Source organism: Chironomus tepperi, unplaced genomic scaffold, assembly GCF_022539635.2.
Source record: "Chironomus tepperi strain 1889 unplaced genomic scaffold, CSIRO-AGI_Ctep_v1 contig_68, whole genome shotgun sequence".
In the NCBI taxonomy this organism is placed as follows: Eukaryota; Metazoa; Arthropoda; class Insecta; order Diptera; family Chironomidae; genus Chironomus; species Chironomus tepperi.
The window spans coordinates 1,045,707-1,070,145 of record NW_027226190.1 but is presented as its reverse complement, the minus strand read 5'-3'; the positions used below and the strand labels follow the sequence as shown (position 1 = coordinate 1,070,145).

Below are 24,439 nucleotides of genomic sequence, written 5' to 3'. Positions count from 1 at the left end.
TACGCCTCCATAGACTCCATCAATTCATGATGTGAAATATGATTACTATAATATTATACAATATAACATGGAATATGTGTGTACATATTCCATTTCATTTTGCTCCTCCGTTTCTCTGTTTTTCATACCAACGAGAGTATGAGGATGAAAAAGAACCGAAAAAAAGATCAAGAAACAAAAAAATATATATAAAGTCTCAAGTCATGTTTGGATTGATGGTTTGACAACAGTCGAGGTTCTCCTCAAATTCAACTTGAATCTATATTATATGAGAAGAGAAAAAAAAATGTAAAAAGGAAGGAGATGAAACAGAAGGGAAAAAAATGAAATAAAATAAAATAAAAACCGAGGGAAAGTTCACAAGAATAAAAAAAATTAAATAAGTACTTGAGGTAGTCGAGCGACTTCAGCGCATTATTGTACCTTACACTCTATACAACCTAAAAAGTAAGATCCAGCTGGATTTAAATCACTGCCTCAACATGAAAAATAAGATCCAGTAAAATACGAATCGATTTTCAATGAATTTAAAGAATTTTAACGGTAAAATTCAAATTTTTAACAGTTGAAAGCAGCGCTTTAAAAAAATTTCTTGTTTGTTTATGAAATGAAAAATCATTAATTAATGTGTATAGAGATGGTTTTGCGATTCCTGACCAATTGATACCGGAATAACTCGATGACACAAAGCTATTGATTCAAACTAGAGCTTTCTATGATATCTGGTTGCTGAGATATCGTCCATTATCCAGTTAGCCAGACAATTATCTAATCAGAGAGCTAGTTAGTCATCCAGCCAGGCAGCCAGCTTATCGAACAAACTGTGTTATTAAGCACAATCTCTTCAATAATGCGCTAATAAAAAGCACAGTACAGTACAGTGAGTGAACAAGCAATCATTGGGATGTTGAAATTGGGAGGAGTGAGATGAAAAATATTTAGTTGGATTATGTACATAAAGCTATTTGCTTTATGCCATACACAATATACAGAGGCCGTAGAATGATGAGCAGTGAAGAACATATAACAGCAAAAATTTATTTCGGTGAAAATTGAAATGTCGTATGCCAATTCTTACAATGATGCTGCCTTGCCTTGCTTCCTTTCTTGGGTTTTTGGTTGAATGGAGAAGGGAGCGAAAAATGAGAAAAATAAGAAAAGAAAAGAAATATTTTTATACTCATTTTCCAGACCCTTATCGCTCGATTTCCAACAACTTTCATTGTAGACTGACAATAGCAAAAAAGGTCGTTTTAGAACTGCTTTTTTGTTGCTGCAAAAATAGATGAAAGATTGAAAAATGAGTCAAAAAAAGGGACATTGGAAATGTTTTCAACTTTCATCTCTCATTTAACAGTCTCAACCGCAAGTATGCAATCATGAGCGTGTAAATTTGCTTAAATCAAAAAAAAAAAAATATCCAAGAAGAACTGAAACTGAACTTCGCCTGCGAATGAAAAGCAGTCGAGAGAAATCACTCAAAGCGTCAACAACTCTTAACCATAAGTTGTAATATCTCGTTTGTTTTTACCGTTTATGTGCAGCACAAAAAAAAAAAGTATGAGATGTGAAGTACAGAAAAAGAAAATAAATTTTCCTTTATAACCGACGAGAAGTTAGGTAAAGGAGCATAAACTTTTTTTTTTTCTCATTTTTTGTGTGTGGAATGTGTGAAACCTAAATGGATTGGTAGAACAACAAATACTCATGCGATAATAATTTTTACCGCATTTTCCCAAAGTAATAAGACGGTATTTTTCGCGTTTTGTCTGTCTGACTGTTTGTCCGCCTGTCTGTCTGTCCGTCTATCCATCTGTCTGTCTATCCATCTGTCTCTCTGTCTGTCCATCTGTCTCTTTGTCCGCCTATTTGCCTGTCTCTCGGTGTGTCTGTTTGTCCGTCTGTCTGTCTGTCCATCTGTCCGTCTATCTGTTCGTTTGTCTGTCTATCTGTCCGTCTATCCGTCTATCCATCTGTCTCTCAATCGGCCTGTCTGTATGTCTGTATCTCAGTCTATCTGTCTGTATGTCTGTATGTCAGTCTATTTGTCTGTATGTCCATCTATCCGTCTGTCTGTCCATTTGTCCGACTGTCTGTCCGTTTGTCCGTCTGTCTGTCCGTCTCTCCGTCTGTCTATCTTTCTGACTGCCTTCCTGCCTGTCTGTCGGTCCGTCTGCCAATGAACTCTTCCTCAAGTTTAAGCTTTTTTGATGCGGTGTCTTTGCTTACTATGTGTGTTTCAGAAATGCGCTTCCGCCGGTCACAAATGAAAACGTCTATACTAGTTTTTTGTGTCTTTTCCCTCTCCTTCGCACATTTTCACACGTTCTTTTTTGAGGGCAAAACTTCCCCCTCCATCCATTCTGCACGAAAACGAGAAGTAGAAGCCGCGTTATGCTTGTACATTTATTGTTCTGCTCTGTTGTTGATTTAAAGCTCTACTGAGTTGGCTGTTGAAAGTTGAAAAGATAAATTTTTGTTGCGGGTTGCTCTCAGTAAATAGCTTTAATGTCATTTTAAGCTGTGTCAATGTAAGGAATGTGAGACACCAATGGTAGTATTAAAGTATATGTAGACGAGTGTGTATGTGCAGCCTGTAAATGTAAATAAATATAGATTGGGTGTTATTGTGGAATTAAAACAGCAAAAATAAAGAAATAAGAATATAAGCTCATAGTACTAGAGAATTATGTGCATGCTCCATATAGCTTGTTGGAACTAATTCTAGTTGCCTTTGGAATATGAAGCGCATTTCCGTCCAATTAATTTTAAATAAACAATTTCTGTTCATTCCCATGATACAAAAAGTTTACGCACGAGGACGTCATTTTAATGGTGCTCGTGCAGTCTTAGCTCCTTCCCGATGAGACATAAAGGAAGACCCTTAAATTAAATTAAATGTTGTTCAATTGGAAACGACGGAAAGTTCATTTGTGGGTAGTTCAGTGAATTTTCATGAAAATGATTCCGGATACGCCTCTGATATGACATTAAGGCATACCCAGCCATAACAAGAGCATCGCTAATTTCTACATGAAAAATTACACTAACTAGTGTAACTGCTGTTGAGCATATGACATAACTCTCTTAAGTGTGAGCACATACATATTAGTTGAATACACATACAGCAGTAATGTACACGAGGGACTAACAAACAACAAATGAAAATGAAGATTTTGGTGCCATTGCCATGTGAAATATGATTTGTAAGGAGGAATGGTATAACTGATATAATTAAAATCATCAATCATAGTGATTAAGATTATCTTCTTTTACACAGATTAAAGCACAATGAGAATGAAATGAACGATGCTGGATGTCATTTATAAAAAGTCATAGCTTTAAATGTTAAGGAAATTATTCACACTAAACTGCTATCTGTGGCATATGTGCCTTAATTTCATGAGAAAAAAATCATTATTACAGACACATGAATGAGAAATAATGTTTAAAAGACATGGGTTGGATATGCTGTCGCTTCCTAAATATTTGATCCATTTATGTCATAAATAATTCATTTGATTGAAGGACATGAATGTGAAATGAAATTGAATATCTTTTGCTTGACTGCTGAATTTTTTATTTGTAAGGAAGTCTTCTTCGTTGCTTCCATTTCCTTTCATTTAAATAAAAATGTTTCTTTACCATAATGATAATTTGCAATTTTATGTTCTCTGAAATACTTAGTTCAAGTTTTTTTTTCGGTACCAAACTTTATGGAACTAGAAGAAAAACATTTTGGAAGAATTTCCTTTATAGTCATGACTTGAACTATGTAAAAATAATAATAAAGTTTCAACAAGAATCTTCGGAATCGGAAGTTAATTTCAACCGCGCATTTTGTGAGCTAATGACTAGCTTAATATGCTATTAATAAGTACCATGTATTCTATATATTTCTATATTAAGGAGCATGTAGGTGGACCAAAATAATAAGATTGTAAGCGATTGTAGGTGTAATCCTGTGCTAAATTTTAATTAGTGCATTTGTGAAGGATGATTGATGTAGGATATGTTGTCTTTTCTAATAATTCTAATTAAGGATGTAACCAAGGATGTGCTTGCGATTAGCGAGGGGTGGAGTACAAGAATCGAGATACTTGCTGGATTTATATGAAAGCATGTTGCAGTAATATGTCTAGGACTGTACTTACCAGTACTTACTGTACTTGTATAGAAAGTATAGCAAGTACTTCCAAAGTACTGCACTTCAAAGTCAGGCAATGCTGAACTTACTGTGGCAATACTGCACTTACTGTGGCAATACTGCACTTACTGTGGCAATACTGCACTTCGGTACATATACAGGTCATAAATCACAGCTGATGTGTACGGTCAGCGACATAAAAAACATCAACAATACAAGTACAGTAAGTACAGTACTGGACATACTTTGAAGTGTCTGATTCTGGGAAGTACGTCATAAAATGAAAGATTTTGTATGAAAATTTTCGGATTTTATGGAAAAAATAGTTCCGACAGATACTTGTCAAAACGGTGGCTGACCAAACGTCAAGTGTTTCACCTTCCCGTGGTACTTCCTGTTTTCACTAAGAACACCTCTGGCGACCGAAGCTGTGTCGGGATAAGTACTTTAAAAAATAGATTAAAAGCCTATTCAAATTCCTCGCCTGTAGGGTGGCAGACCCACAAACAGGCTAGATATGGATAGCGAATTCTAGCCCTTAAGTAAGCCAAAGGCAATGCTCACGTACATCTTTGTCTATTATGTATAAGGTTAGCTAGCTTTCAAAAGCTCTTTTGCCTGTTAGGGCCTGTTTTCCTCACAATTCCCTCCGAAATGCATACAATCCACAAGGTTTCAATATTCAGACATCCCCCTCTTCCCACTAAAAATTCCTGATTAAATCAGAGTTCTAAAAATACCTGAAAATATCATGAGAAACCATAAAAAATATATTTAGACGAAAATATGTAGAAATTCTTACAAAAGAGATTCCAAATAAGTATAAAGCATGTATTTTAAACGCAAACAATGCAAAATTCCATTCATTTCTGTACTCAATTAGCGAAATATTTACTGTTTAATGAAGTTTTTCGTGATATGCAGAGTATTTAATGCAACCCACAAACAAGCAAATTCTCTTTTACCACTTTACGAATTGTCTCATTATACGCCAGCTGTGCGGATCCATGCGTTATAATTTTGTGCTGGGTTTGATAGTAATGTGATTCTGTTTTTAAAGGTGGATGCTTTAATGGAGTAATGGGGAACCTATGAGCCGCGGGATGCTTTGTTAGTTACTTTACTTACTTAATTACTTAATTCGCTGGCCGTACAGATCAACTGTGATCTATGGCCTTTCTCAGATGTCGCCTATAACTGGTTCTATCGCCGGTTTCCGCTTGCATTTGTTAGTAAGCCTCAGCTAATACAGCACACGATATACGGTTCACACGAACAGACATGGAGCATGCTTGAGAGGATGCTTACAAAATTGAGGATGCTTCGTAAAATTGATTGAGTTTACTCATGAGCAGATTCATTTAGGTGAATATGCTCATTTTCTGTTTAGATCATACTTACTTACTTACTGGAACCATGCTCCGACTTGGAGTCTAGGTTGCTACTAATACTGATGTTGCTCCTACTACCTAGCTGCTACTGATGTGCTACAAATGTTTTCCATCTGACTCTATTACTGGCCGAATCACAAAGCTTGTACAAATTCTCAGTTTTGACATCTAACTGGCATTCCCTCATTACTATGATTTTTCTATGCCTGGACCGAGACCGGGAAATCCCGGGATCATCCAGTCCCGAGTCCCGTTCCCATCCCGAGTCTCGAGAATCTTCTCGAGCCGAGATTTCGAGAAAGTATACTCATTACCGTCCTGCGTCATGTTGCTCTGTTAATATCATATATATCACCTAATGTGCCATAACACACAGGTTGCCCACCACTGCTTTAATGAAATCACTTTATTATGAATTTCATTGATTTAAGTTTTTAAGATTTTCCATTCAGACTCATCTCCTGTATAATTTAACGTACCACATGGTGTGCTCAGGTTGCCTTTTAGAAAAATTCCATACAGCATGGATAAAACTGCTAAAGTAAGGAGTACTAACATTATTAATTTAATGGTATGTAAATAAAAATCAATTGCAGAAGTGCTGGTAGCAATAAGAGCAATATTTAACCTTCCAATAAAGATTATTGTAGACAAAATACCAATAAAAGTCGCCCGTCTTCACAATTTTGTTTCCTTCATAATGTATTTCCCTAGTACTTATTTTTTTTCTGCTGCCTTTTTTCATCCACCAAAAAGTCAAAGTATTTCCAAAAAGTTTTTACATAGGCATAAAAAGGCCCATAACAAAATTTTTCTTCCTTGCCTTTAAGATGTTTTCAAATTCGTTTATTTTGATTTCAATGCTCAACATTGAATATAAAAGCAGCAATAAATGTAATACGATTTACCAAAGTACATACCAAAAGAAATCAAAAATGCAACGCAAAATATTTAATTCAGTACGTAAATCGGTTTATAATTCATTGAGTTTGTACCCCTAACTTGTTGACTGCTTCTTATCTGCTATTGATACATTTGGGTATGAAATTGTGTTCCAAAATATACATACAACATAAAGTCTTCCCATTTCAATGAAAGCATGTTTGAGTCATCATCTGGACATAACATTACTTTCGGCAATCGGTTTAATATCTATTTTTAAGTAAGATCAAATAAAAAAAGTGGACATGACAAATCGTTTCATCGTGTTTGCTTTTTTATGGGAAAAAATTTTGACCCTTAAAGGTTTTATAAAAAATAGTACAAAGAGATGATTATGAATCCTGGCCGAGTAACTCAAGTGAAGAAGGCTGCGGCATGGCATGCAGCATTTAAGAGTCTGTTATAGCTCTTATATTAACATGTCTGTACAGCACAGCATGTTTGCTAGGACATATTAATACCTACCATGCGCTTAAAGTCGACTTGGATTTTGTATGAAGTAGACAAGAAGTTTTTAAAGAATCGACTCAAGTCAACTTTGAGCTCTAATACCAAATAAGCCACTGACATCACCCTAAAGACTGAATTTGAATCATTTTTACGGCTAAAATGATGTTTGCCGAATTGTGGTGCTTCAGAATGGCTACCAAACGAAGGCAACTTCCATGTTGCTTCCATACTTCCATTTGGTGTTGATAAAAGTGCTTTATAAGCGGACCCTGCTTGATTAGTGTTTCTCGGGCAAGAATTACTCAGAAACGAGAAAAAAAAATTTTAAATTTTAAAGGGCAAAGTACCAACGTATTTTTTTAACTAAACAATCCATCCTTTACATCCTTAAAGGATTCTTATCGATTTACCCATTTTCTACAAATTTAAAAAACGATAAAAATCACAAAAATGTTCGCCGTGCGAATATTAAAAAGAAATAAAACGAATAACATTAAAAGTCATCATATTCATTCCCTAATGCTCTATATACACTTCCTTCATCCTAACAATCTCTTCCCCACTTAACCATCCCACACTCCATTTACAATGTAACTCGCAATTTCCCATATTTTTTCTTTCCCTTTTTTTTATTTCTTTTCTATTTGATTTACTGTAAAGTAAAAGTGAATGGTAGAGCATGGAAATGAATAAGAAGAAGGAACAAAATACCATTCGTAATACATACATATGCGATTAGGAAACCTTAGAAAATATACATCATTCATATAGAAAGAATATATTGGTGGATAGGGTGTCCACAAGATTGATTTTTATTGGTATTGATATCGACTTGAAGCATGTGTCTTGATTAGGGCTGATATTGTCCACAAGAATTAAGTCATTGAATAAGAAATGGGTCAAAATGGGTCAAAATAACATAAATTTAAGTGTCATGTTGCTTTATTCCAGCTTTATTTGTACAATTTAATTTGGAAATGGTCAAATGTATGTCTTACTATCGCTAAGTAGTGTGATTGTGAGCCTGGAAACCTTTAAACAGTTTTTTTGTATAAAGTTTTAGCCTGTGCTTTAATGATTTCGATTATCACAAGGCAGTCAATCTGTCCATAATCTAGCACCAGACTGGAGTGACTAATCAAAATTTAAATCAAATTCGTCAGCAATTCAAGCAGTCACGCTGGTCTGATGCCGGATTTTTGACTAATTAACCAATTAGTGCGATGTATTCCGACAAATATCTGACTGGCGTGACTCAGGAATGGTGCCGGATTTAAGGTGAATTCTGGAGTTTGAGTCGATTACCTGGCTTGTGATATTCATAACTATATCTCAAAATCTAGTGAAACCTTAAACAAATTCTTAGGCTTTAAAGTACAGATTCTGGATAATAATTATCTAAAATGCCTATTAATACAGAAGAACGTCTGATAACACCGGTTATGATCTCTGGTTGATAATATGAGAAGGAATAAACTTCTGATTTAGTCAGCTTCAGTGTCAGACTTCCCAAAACCAGACTACCGCAAAAAGTCATATATTTTACAGTTATTTCACCAAAGTGTTGCTAAGAACCTGAAAATTATTACCTTAAACTTCATAAAACTCACAAAAACAGCTTTTACCTTGAAATTTCATAATTTAGCAGCTCGGTTTATGTCCCAGATTTTCAGCACATGTCTCATTCAATTTCGTGATTCAACTGTTAACAAAAAAGTTAAGATTTTCCACAAAACCCGACTATAATACACTTAATAATGCAAGAATTGCATCATAAGCTATATTATCACACTTGAGGGCGTCTGCAGTACCATATGAACAAGATGATTTCATGTTAGCTCCTTATATTTTCAATTTAAACTGCAATAAAGATGTGAACTAAATGATTCTACAAATGAACAGCTCATTCTTCTCATTCCAAGTTCCAACAAGAGCCAAAATTAATTATTAATTAACTCGATCAATCTTAGAACCACTTGTGATATATCTCATATCAAGACAATTTCCGATTCATCCCCAAACTCAAGAAAAAGCAAAATTGATGGACACCCTATCAATAGAAGATTATAATAAAAACGAACATACGATCATAGAGAAGTCACAATACAATGACCGATGGATGCGAATAGGGAAAAAATGTCAATAGAAGAAGTAATAAAATATTAGAAAATGCTTGTGGCAATTGTTTGTAATGGTGACGTGTAGTATTAGCAGGAAGTGATTGTAAATCACTCTCAAAATATATTGATTTGTCAAATCAATAACTGAAGCCAAAGAAAAAAGACGAAGAAGTGACATAAAATAATAGAATAAAAAAAATTTCATTTTCGCATCTGCTGAACATCTACAAAAGTTGACACGTAGGCCTGTCGCTAAAGTTAAAGTGAAAAATGGATTTTTAAGTAAAAATTATTTCATAAATATATGACAAGGCAGGTAAACAGCATGAAAGGTGAAGAAATTTATGCTGAAAAGAATGAGAAATGATTGAACAATGAAAAATCGGGTCACGTTGGCAAGGAAGGAGGCTGAGGAAAAATTTAATGTCGACTTACAGCCGGAATAAACAAGTGATGGAAGTGTTAGAGCTAAGAAATAATTACCGGAAAGGAAAATGAGTTAGGAAGTATGTAAAAAAACACAGTAGGAAATATTAAGCAGATATGTGAAGAAAGATTCATCTGTGACTACCTACATACCTATAAACTTTAATTTTCACACATTTTCACTTATGGCAAGCAATCTTTCGTTATGTTCGTGCTTTAATCATAATATTATTGCATGAATCTACCACAATAATAACACTAAATATGTACATACATGGAAGGAAGGCATGTTTATTATACAAAGGGATAGGAAGACAGAAAGTCGAAAATTTCTAACAAGCACGTTGATAAATTCAGCGCATCTTTTTTTAATTGAATGGAGCCAGGCATTTAATGTTAAAAATAACAAAAAGGTAGCAATTTCTTCAAGCTTTAAAGCTCTTAAAAAAAAGATACTTGAATGTTTCATAATTTATTCTGAAGCATCAAACTTCCTTTCTTCTGTTTTAGAGTGTATTCCCCGAGTGCAAGTTCGGTGTATGAGGATATAAATTGAAGAATAATGTTAAATCTGAGCTATAAAAAAATTCCATTTAATTTCTTATAAAATCAATAGGATTTGGGGAAGTTTTGAGGTTTCTTGCCACATAAAGTTATTTAAAATAATAGATGAGATAGAGTCGAGAAGTTTATTATAATGAATCACACAGATAAACTTCATAAGTGAAAACTTTCAAACTAATGACTCTGTCTTTTTTTGTTTAGAGTTAGTTTGTGAGAATAATTTAATTTTGCAATAAAGTTGATTTTTTCTAAGACTTGAGCAGTTCTTCTGGAATACACAATAGATAATCCAGGATTTATGTTGAACTTTGAAACAATACATACTTACTCTATTTGCTTTGCTGGACTGACATATATTATGATCAATGAACTCTTGAACCACTTGAAGATGACTCTAACGTTGCAACTCTAACGCTGCTCTAACGTTGCAACTCTAACGCTGCTCTAACGCTGCTTTAATGCTGCAACTCGCCAGTTTCCAATTTCCAATTCCAAGTTCAATATTCCCAAAAATCTCAATGTTGCTTATTGCATTTTTGCCCTTAAGAATAGACCAAAAGCAACCGACATGGTGTCGTAATGGCTTATTGTCAACGCAGTGATGTTGTGGTGTCTTAACGGCAACAATGTGCTACTCAGGACTATCTCTCTGGTACATATCATCCTTCGATGAGTTTTTATGCTGTTTTCATGAAGATTATTAAAACTCTACTTTTGGTGAGTTCAAAGTGGGTTTTTGAAAAGTTCAAGACAACCCACCACACCGACATGATGCAGAAGTAAATCATCATGTTGTTGTCAAGACAGATTCGCATCTTATCTTTAATATGATGACGTAGCTGTGTCCTAGTCAACACCAGACTCAAAGTTGAATCGGATTTTGTATGGAGTCGAGTCGACATTTGGATACAAATTTGAGTCGACTAGGATTCAATTCAAATTCCGTATGGAGTGGAATCGACTTTTCGATACAAAAACCGAGTCGACTTCGAGGTCTGATGAACAATATATGCTGTTCGGATCGAAATAAAAAATTGCAGACTATTTAATTCAATTTACATAAATATGAATAACCTGACAAAATGTGAACATTTCTCACATGCTTCCTTAAAGATAGATTTTCCCCAAAAAAGGATGTGAAATGTGAATGAAGAAACGGAAGGTATGATGTGTTGCGATCAACACAATAACAACAATGTTGTAGCGGCAGTAGTAACATCATAAGATCCAATCCATTTAATAACAAGAAAAAAAAAAACTTTTTTTGCTTACTTCCTTTCACCTCATCCCACTCAATATTTATGCCTCATCGCGCATTTTATTCAGTAGTAGACCGCCCGTATGCTGCTGCCAACAAGAGAAAAGAATGTAAAAAAAAAACTATAATAAAATGTCATAAAATGATTTTGACTCTGATTCGGGTCTTTGGCACAAAAGACATAGTAAAGGATATAAAGGAAGAGAAAACATTGTGAATAAACATATATCGCCTGATATCTTACAACTTTTCTATTCATTCCTTTTCAACACAGTTTATTTGACTGAGTTGAGTTAGATTTGTCTTTATGCTTCTTCGCACTCCCTCCTTCCTATCATAAAAATCCTCAAATATTCACGACATAAATATGACTTTGTGTCGTCGTCATGTTTTTCCTACTCTTTTTTTATTAATATGTCTTAACATTTCCTATCTACCTTACCATTGCATACTTTTACATACCATGAATATTACTTTTCCTATTTTACATTTTTCCTCGCACAATACTCCTTTTTTTGACAATATAAAGAATCTTTATACCTCGCTTTTCCTATTGATATACGCTCGGTAAATTCGTAAAGCACAAACATACATTTTGAAGGGAAAAAGGAAGGAAGCAACGCTCACATCATACCTTACACACATTGCGTTTTTCTTTTGCATATAAACATTATAATAAACATAAAGGAATCAAAGCACTTCTACAAATCAGATTATGGTTCCTCGTTTTTCTGGTTCTTCTTACTTCTCATTTTTTTGGAGAGTCGAATGAATAGCAAAAAGAAAGCTTTTCTTTTCATGGCTTGTTTCTTATTTCTTTCTCCTCATTTCGTATTTCCTATTTTTTTCTTCTTCTTTTTCTAGTCAAAATATAGTCATGTAGAAATAAAAGATTCTTAAAAGTCGTCCGTAAACTTGACGATATTTTTAGCGCATTTGGAATGTCTAATATGAATATCAAATATTTCAAAAGAATGTCAATGCATCATTTATCAAAGGCTTCTTAATGGCTTCCTTGGAACTGATGAAATTCATTGATAATTCGTACATTGGTATTTTTTATACTTTTTTGTGTAGGATGTACTCCAAATTGTGTAAACCTTTTTTCTCATCTTTAAAATTAGCTTAATGGAAATTTAATTGGAACAATTTGAATTTAAATGTTCAAAAGAAATTGGGTTAATTTTAAATTGCAAGTTAATGCTAGAGTTGTAGATTTATGATTCAGAAGACATGACCCAGGATGAGAAGCTTGGCGGTATTCAGCGGTATTTATATGATTTACTGCAGTATTTATCGTTGTTTGTATGAATATCGCGTTAATACTGCCTAGTTACTCAAACTGGACTTGACAAAATAGTAGAAAGTTCCAGTCCATTTTTTCATCAATATCTTCCCACTATGTATAGTTGAGTATTGTCCTAATTGATAATAACACTAATATTACGTCAATCATCTCAATTACAACACTAATCAAATAATTTTAAGGTTGAATAACAAAAGGACAAAGATTAATTAACCAGAAACTTTGCGAATAAAAATAGGTTTCCTTGGAATTGCTAATTAATTTACAAAAATTCTATAATTAACCTTTGTAATAGAGATTTTAAGTGTTGACATTCTGTTGATATTTGACATAAAACTAACATTTGTAACAACTGCTGAATTCGCTTCTGTAACTTGCAAATTTAGGAACTTAACAGCGCTTACTTCCTTACTTCCTTGGCTGAGGCACTCGAGGTCCATTGCAGCGTATAAAAACGTCTATTGACAGCTCTATATTTTGATAAATTCTGTCAATTCGGGATATTGAGAACTCTCCTTATCAACACATCCAATCCAGATTTTCGGTGTTCCTATCGATCTTTTGGCGATCACAATGTTTCGATTGGCATCCTGTGGTCGCCTTTTTACATGATTTGTCCATCTTAAAGGCTTACCTAGTAATATTATTATAATGTTTAAAGGCAGGATGAAAATATATAAACAAGATCTTTATTCTCTAAAAATCAAAAACAAACTAAACATTTCTATTGAGGGCACTAACAACCATAAAAAGGGGAAATCAACTAATTTTAGATGTTTAATTTGAATATGCAATAACCGTTGACATATTCTCAACAATAAATGGAATTTTTTGCGAAATTTAGAAAAAATTTTATCTAGATAGTTAATAAGCCATTACATGATGTATACATTTTCAATAAGAATCTTCTAAATCTTATCAAAAAGCCTTAAAATGCATTTTCTATGGAAATTTTCGCAAAATTTGCCATTAGTCGACCGTAGGTCTAGTTATTAACTGGACATTATGTCCAGTTGTCCACTCAGGCTAGCTTTTATACTGCAGGTCAAAGAACTTGAGTGGTCAGCTACATTAATTTATTCTTGAATCAAAAGAACACGCTCATAGTTTGCTGCTTAATTTACTACCAGTATAGAATGTCATTTTTATATTTCAATCTTAAAGACAATCTCAATTTCTTAACTGCACATATCTTCAGAATCACCACAAACATAAATATTCGGACCAACAAACAAGACAAAAAGAGGACATGAGCACGTTTTCTTATTAAAAAGCGGGTTTAAAAGGAGATTCCACAATTTTTCTTTCTACATTTATATATGATATTAACATACATAAACATACATATATGTATGTACGTATAAGAGAGATATATATGCAGATACAAAAAAAAACATATATGTTTCTAAGCAAATAGTCAACATTGAGGCATTGAAAAACGAGAGAACAAGAAAAAGAAATTTGTTTTTAATGTGATTTTCCCAAGAATGATAGAGGCACAAGCGGAAAAGACTTTATTTCTTATGTACGCTTACACACTTGTATAAGAAATGTATACACATTTTTAGCATAATTTGAATTTATCAAAGCAATTCTTATTTTTTTTTGTTCTAGTTCTTTTTATTCCGTTACTTAAATATTTTTATTCGAGGGTAAATAAGACAGAGACACAAATAAAAACTCATTCCTTCTCGGAATTATTTGTAAGAGTTCAAAAGTTTGTCATTGAACTGAGCAAAAACATCCATTTGAGTTCATTTAAAAATTCATTGCCTATCTGCTTTATGCTCATTTGTGTGATATTATGCTTGTAATATAATTTTTGCTTTATTAGAATCAAGATAAGATTTTCAATCGATATTTTTTTCATTGAGGACTTCCATTGAGGCTCGAAAGCAGTGTTGCTCAAACTGCGTGCGGCGGCACACTAGAGAGAGCCACCGAAATGCCATGAACCTTATGTCATGTATAATTTCGAGACTCTCCCCTTCTTAAGGACAGTGCTGTCTAAACTGCGTTCCGCGGCCCTTTAGTGAGCTACAGAAATGCCATTAACCGCATTTCGTGTGTCATTTCAGTCATGGCTTTCCAAAAAAGTGTGCCGCAGAAAATAGTTTGTCCAACCCTGCATCAGAAAGTCAGTCAAGTGAACATCGTGAGCATCCAATTCAGTCAAGGATGAATATATGCCTAACAGTCGATCTTAAGGTATGAAAAATGATGGAAGCATCCTTGATGAAAAATCAATTAATGGAATTAATTAATTCACACGAAAAAGGGATGCTTTTTGATCTTGAACCGTCGATAACACAAAGTGTGCTTATTACATGTACCCGGGAAATACATTAAAATTTGTTTTATTCAGGTCATTTAGCTGTTCACTCATTTGTGTTGATTGTTGTCAGATCGAAAATTTGTTGTTTATTTTAACATGAATAATTATTGATGCTCAATCTTTTGCATGCATGCATATCAATTCAAAAAGTTTTTTAACCCACACTGGTAATTCGATAGCTTTATAAAGCATGACATTCATATCAATCAAGTGCATGCATATAGAACGATATGCAATCTCTACATCAATTTGTCTATATCAGTAACAAACGTCTTCAAAATATGGAAGTTAGATTGGCAACAATTTTTTTGCATTTAGTTGAAAGTTCATGTCAATGACATAGTTCTGATGGGAGTTATTTGGATGTTATGTAATGCTGAATCTTCATTGAGAAGAAGGAAGGCTTTGAGTTTTGGTAAACTTGCTTTACTTCGCTGGTTATATAGAGCAGCTGTGATTTATGGTCTCTCTCAGTTGACGTCCAAAACTAGCTCTATCGCAGGTTACTTACTTACTTCCTTACTTCGCTGGCCATACAGAGCAGCTGTAATCTATGGACTCTCTCAGTTGATCTAAAACTGGCTTTATCGCAGGTTACTTAATTATTTACTAACTTCGCTGGCCTTAAAGATCAAGTGTGATTCATAGCTGTCCTCAGTTGGCGCCTGAAGTTGGGTCTATCACTGGCTACAGCTTGCCAATAACTTCTTTCATGAGTTATTTGGCCTTTCGCGTGATCTCTCGCAGATTTCCTTTGCTAATTGCCAATAACAAGTAACCCACCCTAACAGACAAAGAGTATGCCTTCAACGTACAGAAATATCACTACGGTACCTAAAAGCGGTCTCTTTGCCTGTTTGGGACACTGTCTCTATCAACAGCCTCCTTCTTCTTCAGCCTCCAAGAATTCTTTGGTCACTCTCGTGCTCTTTTGCCATCTACTTTGTTGCAGGAAGGAAAATAAGGTCTAACATGGTGTCAATTACGGAATTTATGAATGACCCCCAAAAGAAACTGTAAAAATCCTCGCGGAATATTGCCAAATCCAACTTTTTTGTATCACAAATTCACGATTACTGTTAGTGGCATAAGAAAAGTTGGAGTCAAATCGAAAAAAAAGTTTAGTCGGTAGCATCAGCATCGTCTTGGATGATACTAAGTAATTTAATGATAAAATCTCCACAAATAAATAAATATTCAAATTTCCTTTACTATTTCTTCTCAAGAATTAAAGAGCTGCAAAGTCATAAATCATACGAACAAAAAAGCACTCAAGCCACAATAACACAACATTCATCCACAAAAACCCTAATCTTTTACCTCTTTGGTAGAACATCATGTTTAATTCAAAAGCTACCTCATAATCGCCCACTTTATCGCCATATACCGTTGAGATAAAAAAAAAAGATAAAGAATCATCTCCTTGGAAACGGAGATAAAAGAGAAATAAAAATAAAAAAAAGCTTGTTATAATCGAGGTCGATAACTGCAAACACCTATGATTGATTTCTCAACCGAAGATAAATAAATAAAAAAATTTGAAAATTTTCTCGACCTTATTGAGGGATTTTAGCGCATTTTTAATGGAGCGGTCATTTGAGTAGAACAAGTTGGATACTTACTTACCTACTGGAACCATGCTCCGAATTGGAGCCTAAGTTATTAGAGAAGGTTTTCCATCTGACTCTATTGCACAAGTTGGTTAATCGATTCAAATTCCGGCAATTACCCGGCTCGACATTGGCATGGTGTTGGACTAGAACCGATTTCAGCACGAAGACAGAGTCATGTTGACTCAAGGCTGAATTTTTGATCGATTAACTGGTTTGCACTATTTGGTTTGCACAGTACTGTACCACTGGAGTATTTTCCTTCTGTCTTACTGACCCTTGATTAAGGCATATCTTCAGTAATTTGAATACATTATTATCACGAAGAATCCAGTAAGACAAGACATGGGAACTTCCAAAATCACAATGTATGATCTAATAGAATCCAAGTCACTTCCACTCCTAATACACAAAGAAGATCGATCAAAAATCCACCCCAAAATAAATATTGAAAGTATAACTCTGATTTGATGCCGGCTTCGGTTCAAATTCGACACATGCTATAGTCATGCTGACCTGGAGTCGGATCTGTAATCATTAATTATCGTATTTTTGGCATTGTTGGACAGCAAAAATGTTCAGGAGACCAACAACTCGATTCAATTGAGCTTATAAAACAAATCCAAGTTCTCAACGATACGTGGTTTAAAAAATTTTGTCAAGTTTATGTTTGCATCCGTACACACGACCAAATTGAACGAACAAAATGTATTATTAAGCTGGATTGCCTTGAGAAATGCGCTAAAAATATATTTTTTACCTATAAAGATTAGAAATTTTTTCATCAAAAGCGAAACGAAAATTTATTCAAAGTTATTTTCGTTGTGGAAAAAAAAGAAATAAGCAGATAGAAGAAGCTACAAAGAAAATGAACAGCTTTATGGCGTAGCAAAAGTAATATATTTTCATACCTTAGTCCTTGTAGTCTTCATCGTGGGTTCTTTCCTGTAATTTCTCATAGAATTTACATAATTTTCTTATTATGAAATTTAACTTGAATGAAGAAGCTAAATAACTAGAAAAAAGGAACCAAAACACCCAGAGATAGTATTTATAAATAAAGAAAATACTTCCACTTCCTTCCTTACATCTAAATTGCTCACTGTGTGTTGATATGCAGCAATATCTTTTCATATTCTCTCTCAACTGTTGTCTAGTCCTTATGTTGTTGTTGAAAAGGAGAATGGTTGTTGTTAATGGAGTCTACTAGGATGTTGGAATGAACGATGGTAGAAAAAAAAGGAAAATCAATTCTAGAAAACGCGCGCTGCTATATGTAATTTAAGATATCTTGGGTTTTTGTGTGTTATAAAAAAATATTTTTTTCGTCTTGTGATAAATTGTATTTTTAAGCACATTTTTGAGCGTAGAAGGAATAAAGCTAGGCATGAAGAGAAAATTGTTGAATTTGCGAAAAAAAAATAAAATCTTTTATTATCCTCGCTTTGCCATTATAAACATCGTCGCATAGATTCAGCGTCATATTCCTTAAATCTTTCGATACCAAAAAAGATAAAATTTACAGCCTTTTGTGGAATAAAGCTTTTTGGTTCTTTTTCTTTATGTATATTTCTTTCTCTCACACATTTTCTGTGGAATATTTACATGAATGTGGTTGAGTTTAGTCACTTAGGAATTTTGAGGAAATGGATGACTTAAAGACATGGTTTTGTTGGCTTTTATGGTATATAATATATTGAATTTGGATGTTGATATTGGCTGTTTGTTAGGTCAATATAGTTACTTACTTACTAAACATCATGTACTATGTGTAGCTTAGGTTACAACAAAAGGCTGTTCATCTGACTTTGTTGCTAGTCCTCGAAGTTGATTCGAATTTTGTATGGAATCTGTTTGAATTGAATCGAATTTTTCATTCACAAAATTAGAGTCGACTTCGATTTCTGGCTTTGCAAATTCTCTATCGACACGTTAGAGCTCCTGTCACCGTTTTCCTTGCGGATTCCGACTAAGAACTGTGTAACAAACTTGTTATTCTGTCCCTTCAATGCCATTTTCTCTGGAATTCCTCTTTCAAAGTGTATTTCTTTTCCAGACGTACTTCTTCATCAGAATCTCATTACTAATACCTTGCTGACCTGCTTTTTACAGAAGCTTCTCATTTGAAGGTCAATCCTATACAAAGTTAGGATTCTAATCAGTTCTTTACAATTATTTATTATTTAACGTTTAAATTCCTAGCAACACAAATGAAAAAGGACTGCCAAATGGCTTTAAGTAGCTTCAACATTGGTACGGCTTGCGTCTAGGATTAAAAAAAGTATCCATGACATTGACCAAATCGTGGAGAAGATTATTTCATCTTGTAACTCGTGGATCACGTGTAAAATATTTCCTACAGCTATTGGTATGAATTTGTCAAAGGAAGATGAAAGATCTTACAGAATTTCATAGAAAAGAATCAAAAACTTCAAGATATTTTTGGAAGCCAGAAGTATGTTATCGAAATGAAGAATTATATATTCAAGTGAAATCGGTCAATTGGGATTGACCAGATTTACTTCCGATTTCTCCAATATTGTTTGATTTATTCAAGTTTATTTAAAATAATATTCTTATCGTATGCCTTGGGTCTATTTTATAGTCATCATCTTGCTCTCTCCCGAGTGATACAAATGAAGAAGGTTCCGTAAGACCACAACACGAACCCGACCCAGATTTTATATGCTAAAGTCGACTCGACTCCTTACAAAATCCGAATTCACTTCTGTGCATAAAGCCGTATGGAAGCCGACTAGGTGTGGCATCCATATGACTGGCTTGCATTTTAAAAAAACTTAAACTTAATGCTATTCAGATCATTGAGATCCAGAAAGGCGAGGACGTTTCGATGCTAATGATTTTTTAACGAGTGAGGGTGCGTCAGACCACTGCACTAAGTAGACATACAGTTTATAATTGAAGCAGAACCACTCCTTTGATGACTTTATTGTCAAGCTTATTGTCTTTAGCTTACAAAGGGAGACTGTAAGTAATTAGGTTCCGTAGTATAAAAACATTCTGCTACTCACCATCTGGTGTGAAAAGCTCTTAAGAGATTTAAAGCTCCCTTCGAAACCTTCTTCATTTGTGTCGCTCGGGATCACACAATAAAATTCATCAAAGTATAAACTCATCCGTGAATAAATTTAAATTTCAACAATTCATTAAGTATATGAATTTTAAAAAAATATTTCAAAGTGTTTGATGATCCATAAAACTCCCAGTGTCTCTCTTTTGCGTCATGACAACTTTCGAATTTCCATGACAGCAGCATTAATACCACTTCACAGAATTTTCAATCTAAAAATCGAAAAAGAAATGTTTTATTGTTGAAAATGTGAAAAACGTCCGTCATTTGCGGAAATTTCCATATATTCTCATAAAATTATTTTGTGCTAAGTTGTTTATGCTTCCACATCCATAATGCTTTGATGTTGTTAAGCTTATAAAATTGAAAATTCAGCGAAATGACCAACATAATTTATTTATTGATTTACAATATTTCATTCTCGTTTGATATTGTAATCCAGTGGTGGGCAACCTGTGTGTCGCGGCACAGTCTGGTAGTAGGCCTGGACCAAAACCACATATGGGCATATGGTTCTTAGCATTTTGGCGACACACACAATAGTGGACCGCGTCACACAGGTTGCCCACCACTGTCATAATCATTGTGCTGTCTGCTTAGCATCCATGGCAATTTTTTTGATTTTCCCACTGAATGAATATTTAAATCAGTCAGCATAGCATCTCAATAGAGCAGTGGCTATATATTTTATTTGACAATAATAAATGCAAACTACGTCAGAGAAACATCCGAGCCATAGAAATGCAAATCATGAGAGACAAAAGAACCCTCACACGTACAAAAAAAAAGAGGAGCAAGAAAAAAAACTTATATAATTTAAAGTTTCTCTTCTTCTGGAGATGTTCTTACTATGATGAACTTTAAGCATCCTCAATAAGCATTCTCTAACAGCTCAACACAAAACTTTAATGCTAACTGCGCTAACACTTGTTAGGAATTACTACAAGACTCTTATGTAATTCATGTGGATTCGTTTGTATGTCGAGGATCTGTTTTACTAAAGCATTTAAATTTACTAAGTACACTGACGATGTGCTGTGGATTAATCACGATATCATGAGTAACAATTACGTGTCGTCTAACAAGTCTATATGAATCTGATGCTAAATTTAGTTCCATTTAATTAAAGAACTTTTTTTTATTGAAGTTTTTCATGATTTTAACTGTTTTAAGAGACATAGCCAGAGGCTATTGGAACTTAAATTAGATTTTATTCATGCATCATTGATATTTGTGCGATAGACATTATGAGGTTTGTTTTTACTTCTTTGTTGACTTTTGATGACTATAGATTCTTAACTCTGGATACTCTCCGATGTGCTATTTGTGCTATTTGAATATAATGCATTGATATACTCATGACTCAGAGTATGACAATGTAATGGATTCGTATAGTACAAATTGGTTAATCGATTAAAAATTCAGCCAATGTCGACGTGATTCTGATTAGGTGTTGATTTTGGCTTAATTAAATCCGGCACCATGCCAGAGTTGCATCAGCCTGAAGTCGGATTTGGAATCGCGAATCACAAAAAATGAATTGACGTGACTACTCAAAGACTGACTAGACTTTTCCTGGGATTGAACACTAGAAGAGATGATCGATTGCATTTTTGCCTTTTTTTCTGCTGCTCGTTCCAACAAATGAGTACAGAGAAAATAGTCCAAGTAACAGAATTGCATTAGCAAATGATATTGAATGGTATGGAATTGAAACTTCAATATTTGCATTAAAATGTCCGTATCACCAGTATTGCATACAAATAACTCTAATGACAGAAAAGACATCGCAAGTTGGCCAGATTCTAGTCTGGGGTCAGATGTTCTTTGGGTCAATACAAATCGGCCATCGACGTAAGTAAGTACAAATATTTAAAACCATGGTACAGTGTACGACTGTTAATTGAGAATGATATACTTAATACTTACTTGATCACATCACTTGCTATACGGATCAATTGTGACCCATGGCGTCTCTCAGATATCGCATGAAACTGATCCAATCGCTGGCTTTACCTTGCCAATTTCCAATACCAAATGCAATTTTACTTCCATGAATTCTTAGGACGTATATATCTAATATGATATTAAAGTATGGAAAATTTGACAAAGTATACAAAAATTCATCATAAATCCACGTATCCACGACTCTTGTGTGTGCTTAAAATCTTCATTCATCGACAGTTCATCGATAAATTTGATTGAAACTCGTAATTTTTTTTTTTCCATTAGTCGCGTTTGTCTTTGCTTTGATCATTTTGAGTGAAATTTCGATTTTTTTTTAATACCTAAAGTGAAAAACTCAATATTTGAAAATCATCAGATATGATGAATTGACATTTCATTCTTATTCTTCATCATTTAAAGTTACTGACTGGAAAATATTCATAATTTGAAAGAAAAAAAAAATCTTGTTAAATGTTCTTGAACTACACGTTTAATCCTTTTAAGGCATTAAGCTTGGATGAACTTGCATAAGCCAAGTTGAACCCGATCCTAACAGGCAAAGAGACTGCTTTTATGTAGCGTAGTGGTGTTTGTGTATCATTAAAGCTTGTTCTTTGCCTATTAGGGCGAGCGACAGAAATGAAGGCATCAAATGAAGGCATCTTTTGGTTGCCATATAGCCAGTCACATGGCAGCATGTGATTGTCATATGAAGCATGTGGCTGTCATATGGCAAGCATGTGGTTGTCATATTGCCATATGGCCAGCATGTGGTTGTCATATGGCTACCATGTGGTTGTCATATGGCAAGCATGTGGTTGTCATATGTGGCAAGCATGTTGTTGCATATGTGGTTGTCAGCAAGCATGTGGTTGTCATATGGCCAGCTTGTGGTTGTCATATGGCTAGTATGTGGTTGTCATATGTGGTTGTCATATGGCTACCATGTTTGTCATATGGGTTGCAATGCCAGCTAATTTGTAAATCAAAAAAGCTTTAGCCAAGCTCAGGGCCAAGCTTTAAAAGCTCCATGAAGATTCATTTATCTGTGTCGTTCGGAGTAAAAAGTATAATATTCAGCATAAATTATTAAAAAACTAAATTGGAAATGTTTGTAAACAAAAAATAAACTTTTTCTCAAACTTTCTACTTTTAATTTTATTCAAAATAACACAAAAACGACTCGTGCGCAAAAAAGCTCATAAAAGTTCAAAAGCTTCATAAATGCGTTTAATCACGTCAAAGTACTTCAACTTGTGAACAATATCAATTGTTTCATTGAATGAAATTTACTCCCTCCGATTCTTTTATTGATGTACAAAAGGATCCTGATTGAAAACTTTTTCATCTCCTTTTTTATTGTCAAGCTCCTTCCATCTGCAATTCATTTCACACCATTCATCGAATGTGTCTTTATCATTTGCTCATTTATTTAATTTTGTTATGTGAAGCTTCATGATGAAAAATTGAAAATTTTCAAGCTTCATTCGTCTGTAATGCATTCGTATTGTTTTTAATTCACTGGATGTTATTTATGTAATTAGCAGATTGAATCAACAACAAAAAAAGATCGGAGATAAAGTCTCGATGATTGAGGATATAATTCAGCAACAAAGCTAAGCAGACAGATGAATTTAAAGGAATACGAAGATTAATTTTGTAGATAAAATAATTAAGAGTGTGAGTCAGGATTAAATCCTTTTGTGCAACAGCAACAACAACAACAAAAAATGATACCAAGTGCCAATAATGTAAATAATAGTAATAAAATCAATTTGGAGATATTTAATGAGAATTTTGAGGATGATTGTGATGAAAATTTAATAAAATGCCAATGTACATCGTTGAAGAATCATCGAAGACACCAAATATACCGAGGCGACAGTATGAGCAGCCTCATCATATATATTTACATGTGGATTACAATATTTGCCATTTGCTGCTCAGGTCTACCACCAGTTATCAAAATAGGTGAGTATGATAAGCACGTTTACGTGCGATTTATAAAAAAGGGGATCTACAACTTTGTGTAAAGATCTGTGACTATATCATATCATTCTTATACTGAATTGGAATGTCACAGTTGCCAAAAGCAGTGGTGGACAACCTTGTGTTTCACGCGGCACACAGCTTGGTGATAATCGTCGATCGAGTGTCGTTCTTTGCACCTCCAACAATTTCTGACGACCCACTAGTGTGCATGGCTGCTCAAGTTGCATCAGTAGGCCGCATCACACAGGTTGCCCACCACTGCCATAAAGAGATTCTTACAAATTCTTCTCCACAGTCGATGTCTCCCTTACATTCATACTTTGAATAATAAAGGTTCACTCATTCGTTCCGTTCCGTACTTAATGTAATCCTCCAACCTTCTCCAACCATTTACAGCATTTTGTATATGCTCACATTATTCGTATTGTGAAAATGAGAATAGGCAAATAATAATCATTATCATCCAGCATTTGTTATACATTTAAATCTCTGCATTGACTTATTCATGCAAAGTACAAAGGAGAGATGGATATAAACAAGAAATGTACAGCCAGAAACATTATTTAGCCACTTAGTCACTTAGTTACTTATTTATTCTCTAAACAGAATGCTGAATTCATTTCTATAAAATCAAATTTAACTACAATGAATATTAAATTTACATGTTAACCATTCTTTTCTATCTATATTTGCTCATTTAATGTCAGTTCTTTCAAAAGCCTTTTCTCTGTTTGTTGTTATGCCAATGGAAGGTAACGGATGAAAAAATTGGGAATTTTCTTAATTTGAATCTATAAAATCCTTACACGAGAATGGTTAATGAAAAAGACTTTATCATGACTATTGTTATGGTAGCTTCT

The 24,439-nt window shown here is 34.1% G+C and overlaps 1 protein-coding gene across 2 annotated transcripts in view; it reads left to right on the top strand.

Moving 5' to 3' along the window:
- Nucleotides 1–24,439, top strand: part of LOC139100829 (glutamate receptor ionotropic, kainate 2) — an 80,310-nt gene that overhangs the window by 10,079 nt on the left and 45,792 nt on the right. The window contains exon 2 of one of the 2 annotated variants that reach the window (XM_070653581.1): nucleotides 23,135–23,558. In XM_070653581.1, the coding sequence (XP_070509682.1) occupies nucleotides 23,318–23,558 (241 nt within the window). In that variant the 5' untranslated portion in view covers nucleotides 23,135–23,317. Of the gene's footprint in view, nucleotides 1–23,131; nucleotides 23,559–24,439 lie in introns of both variants that reach the window. The other variant, XM_070653580.1, reaches the window with a different exon arrangement.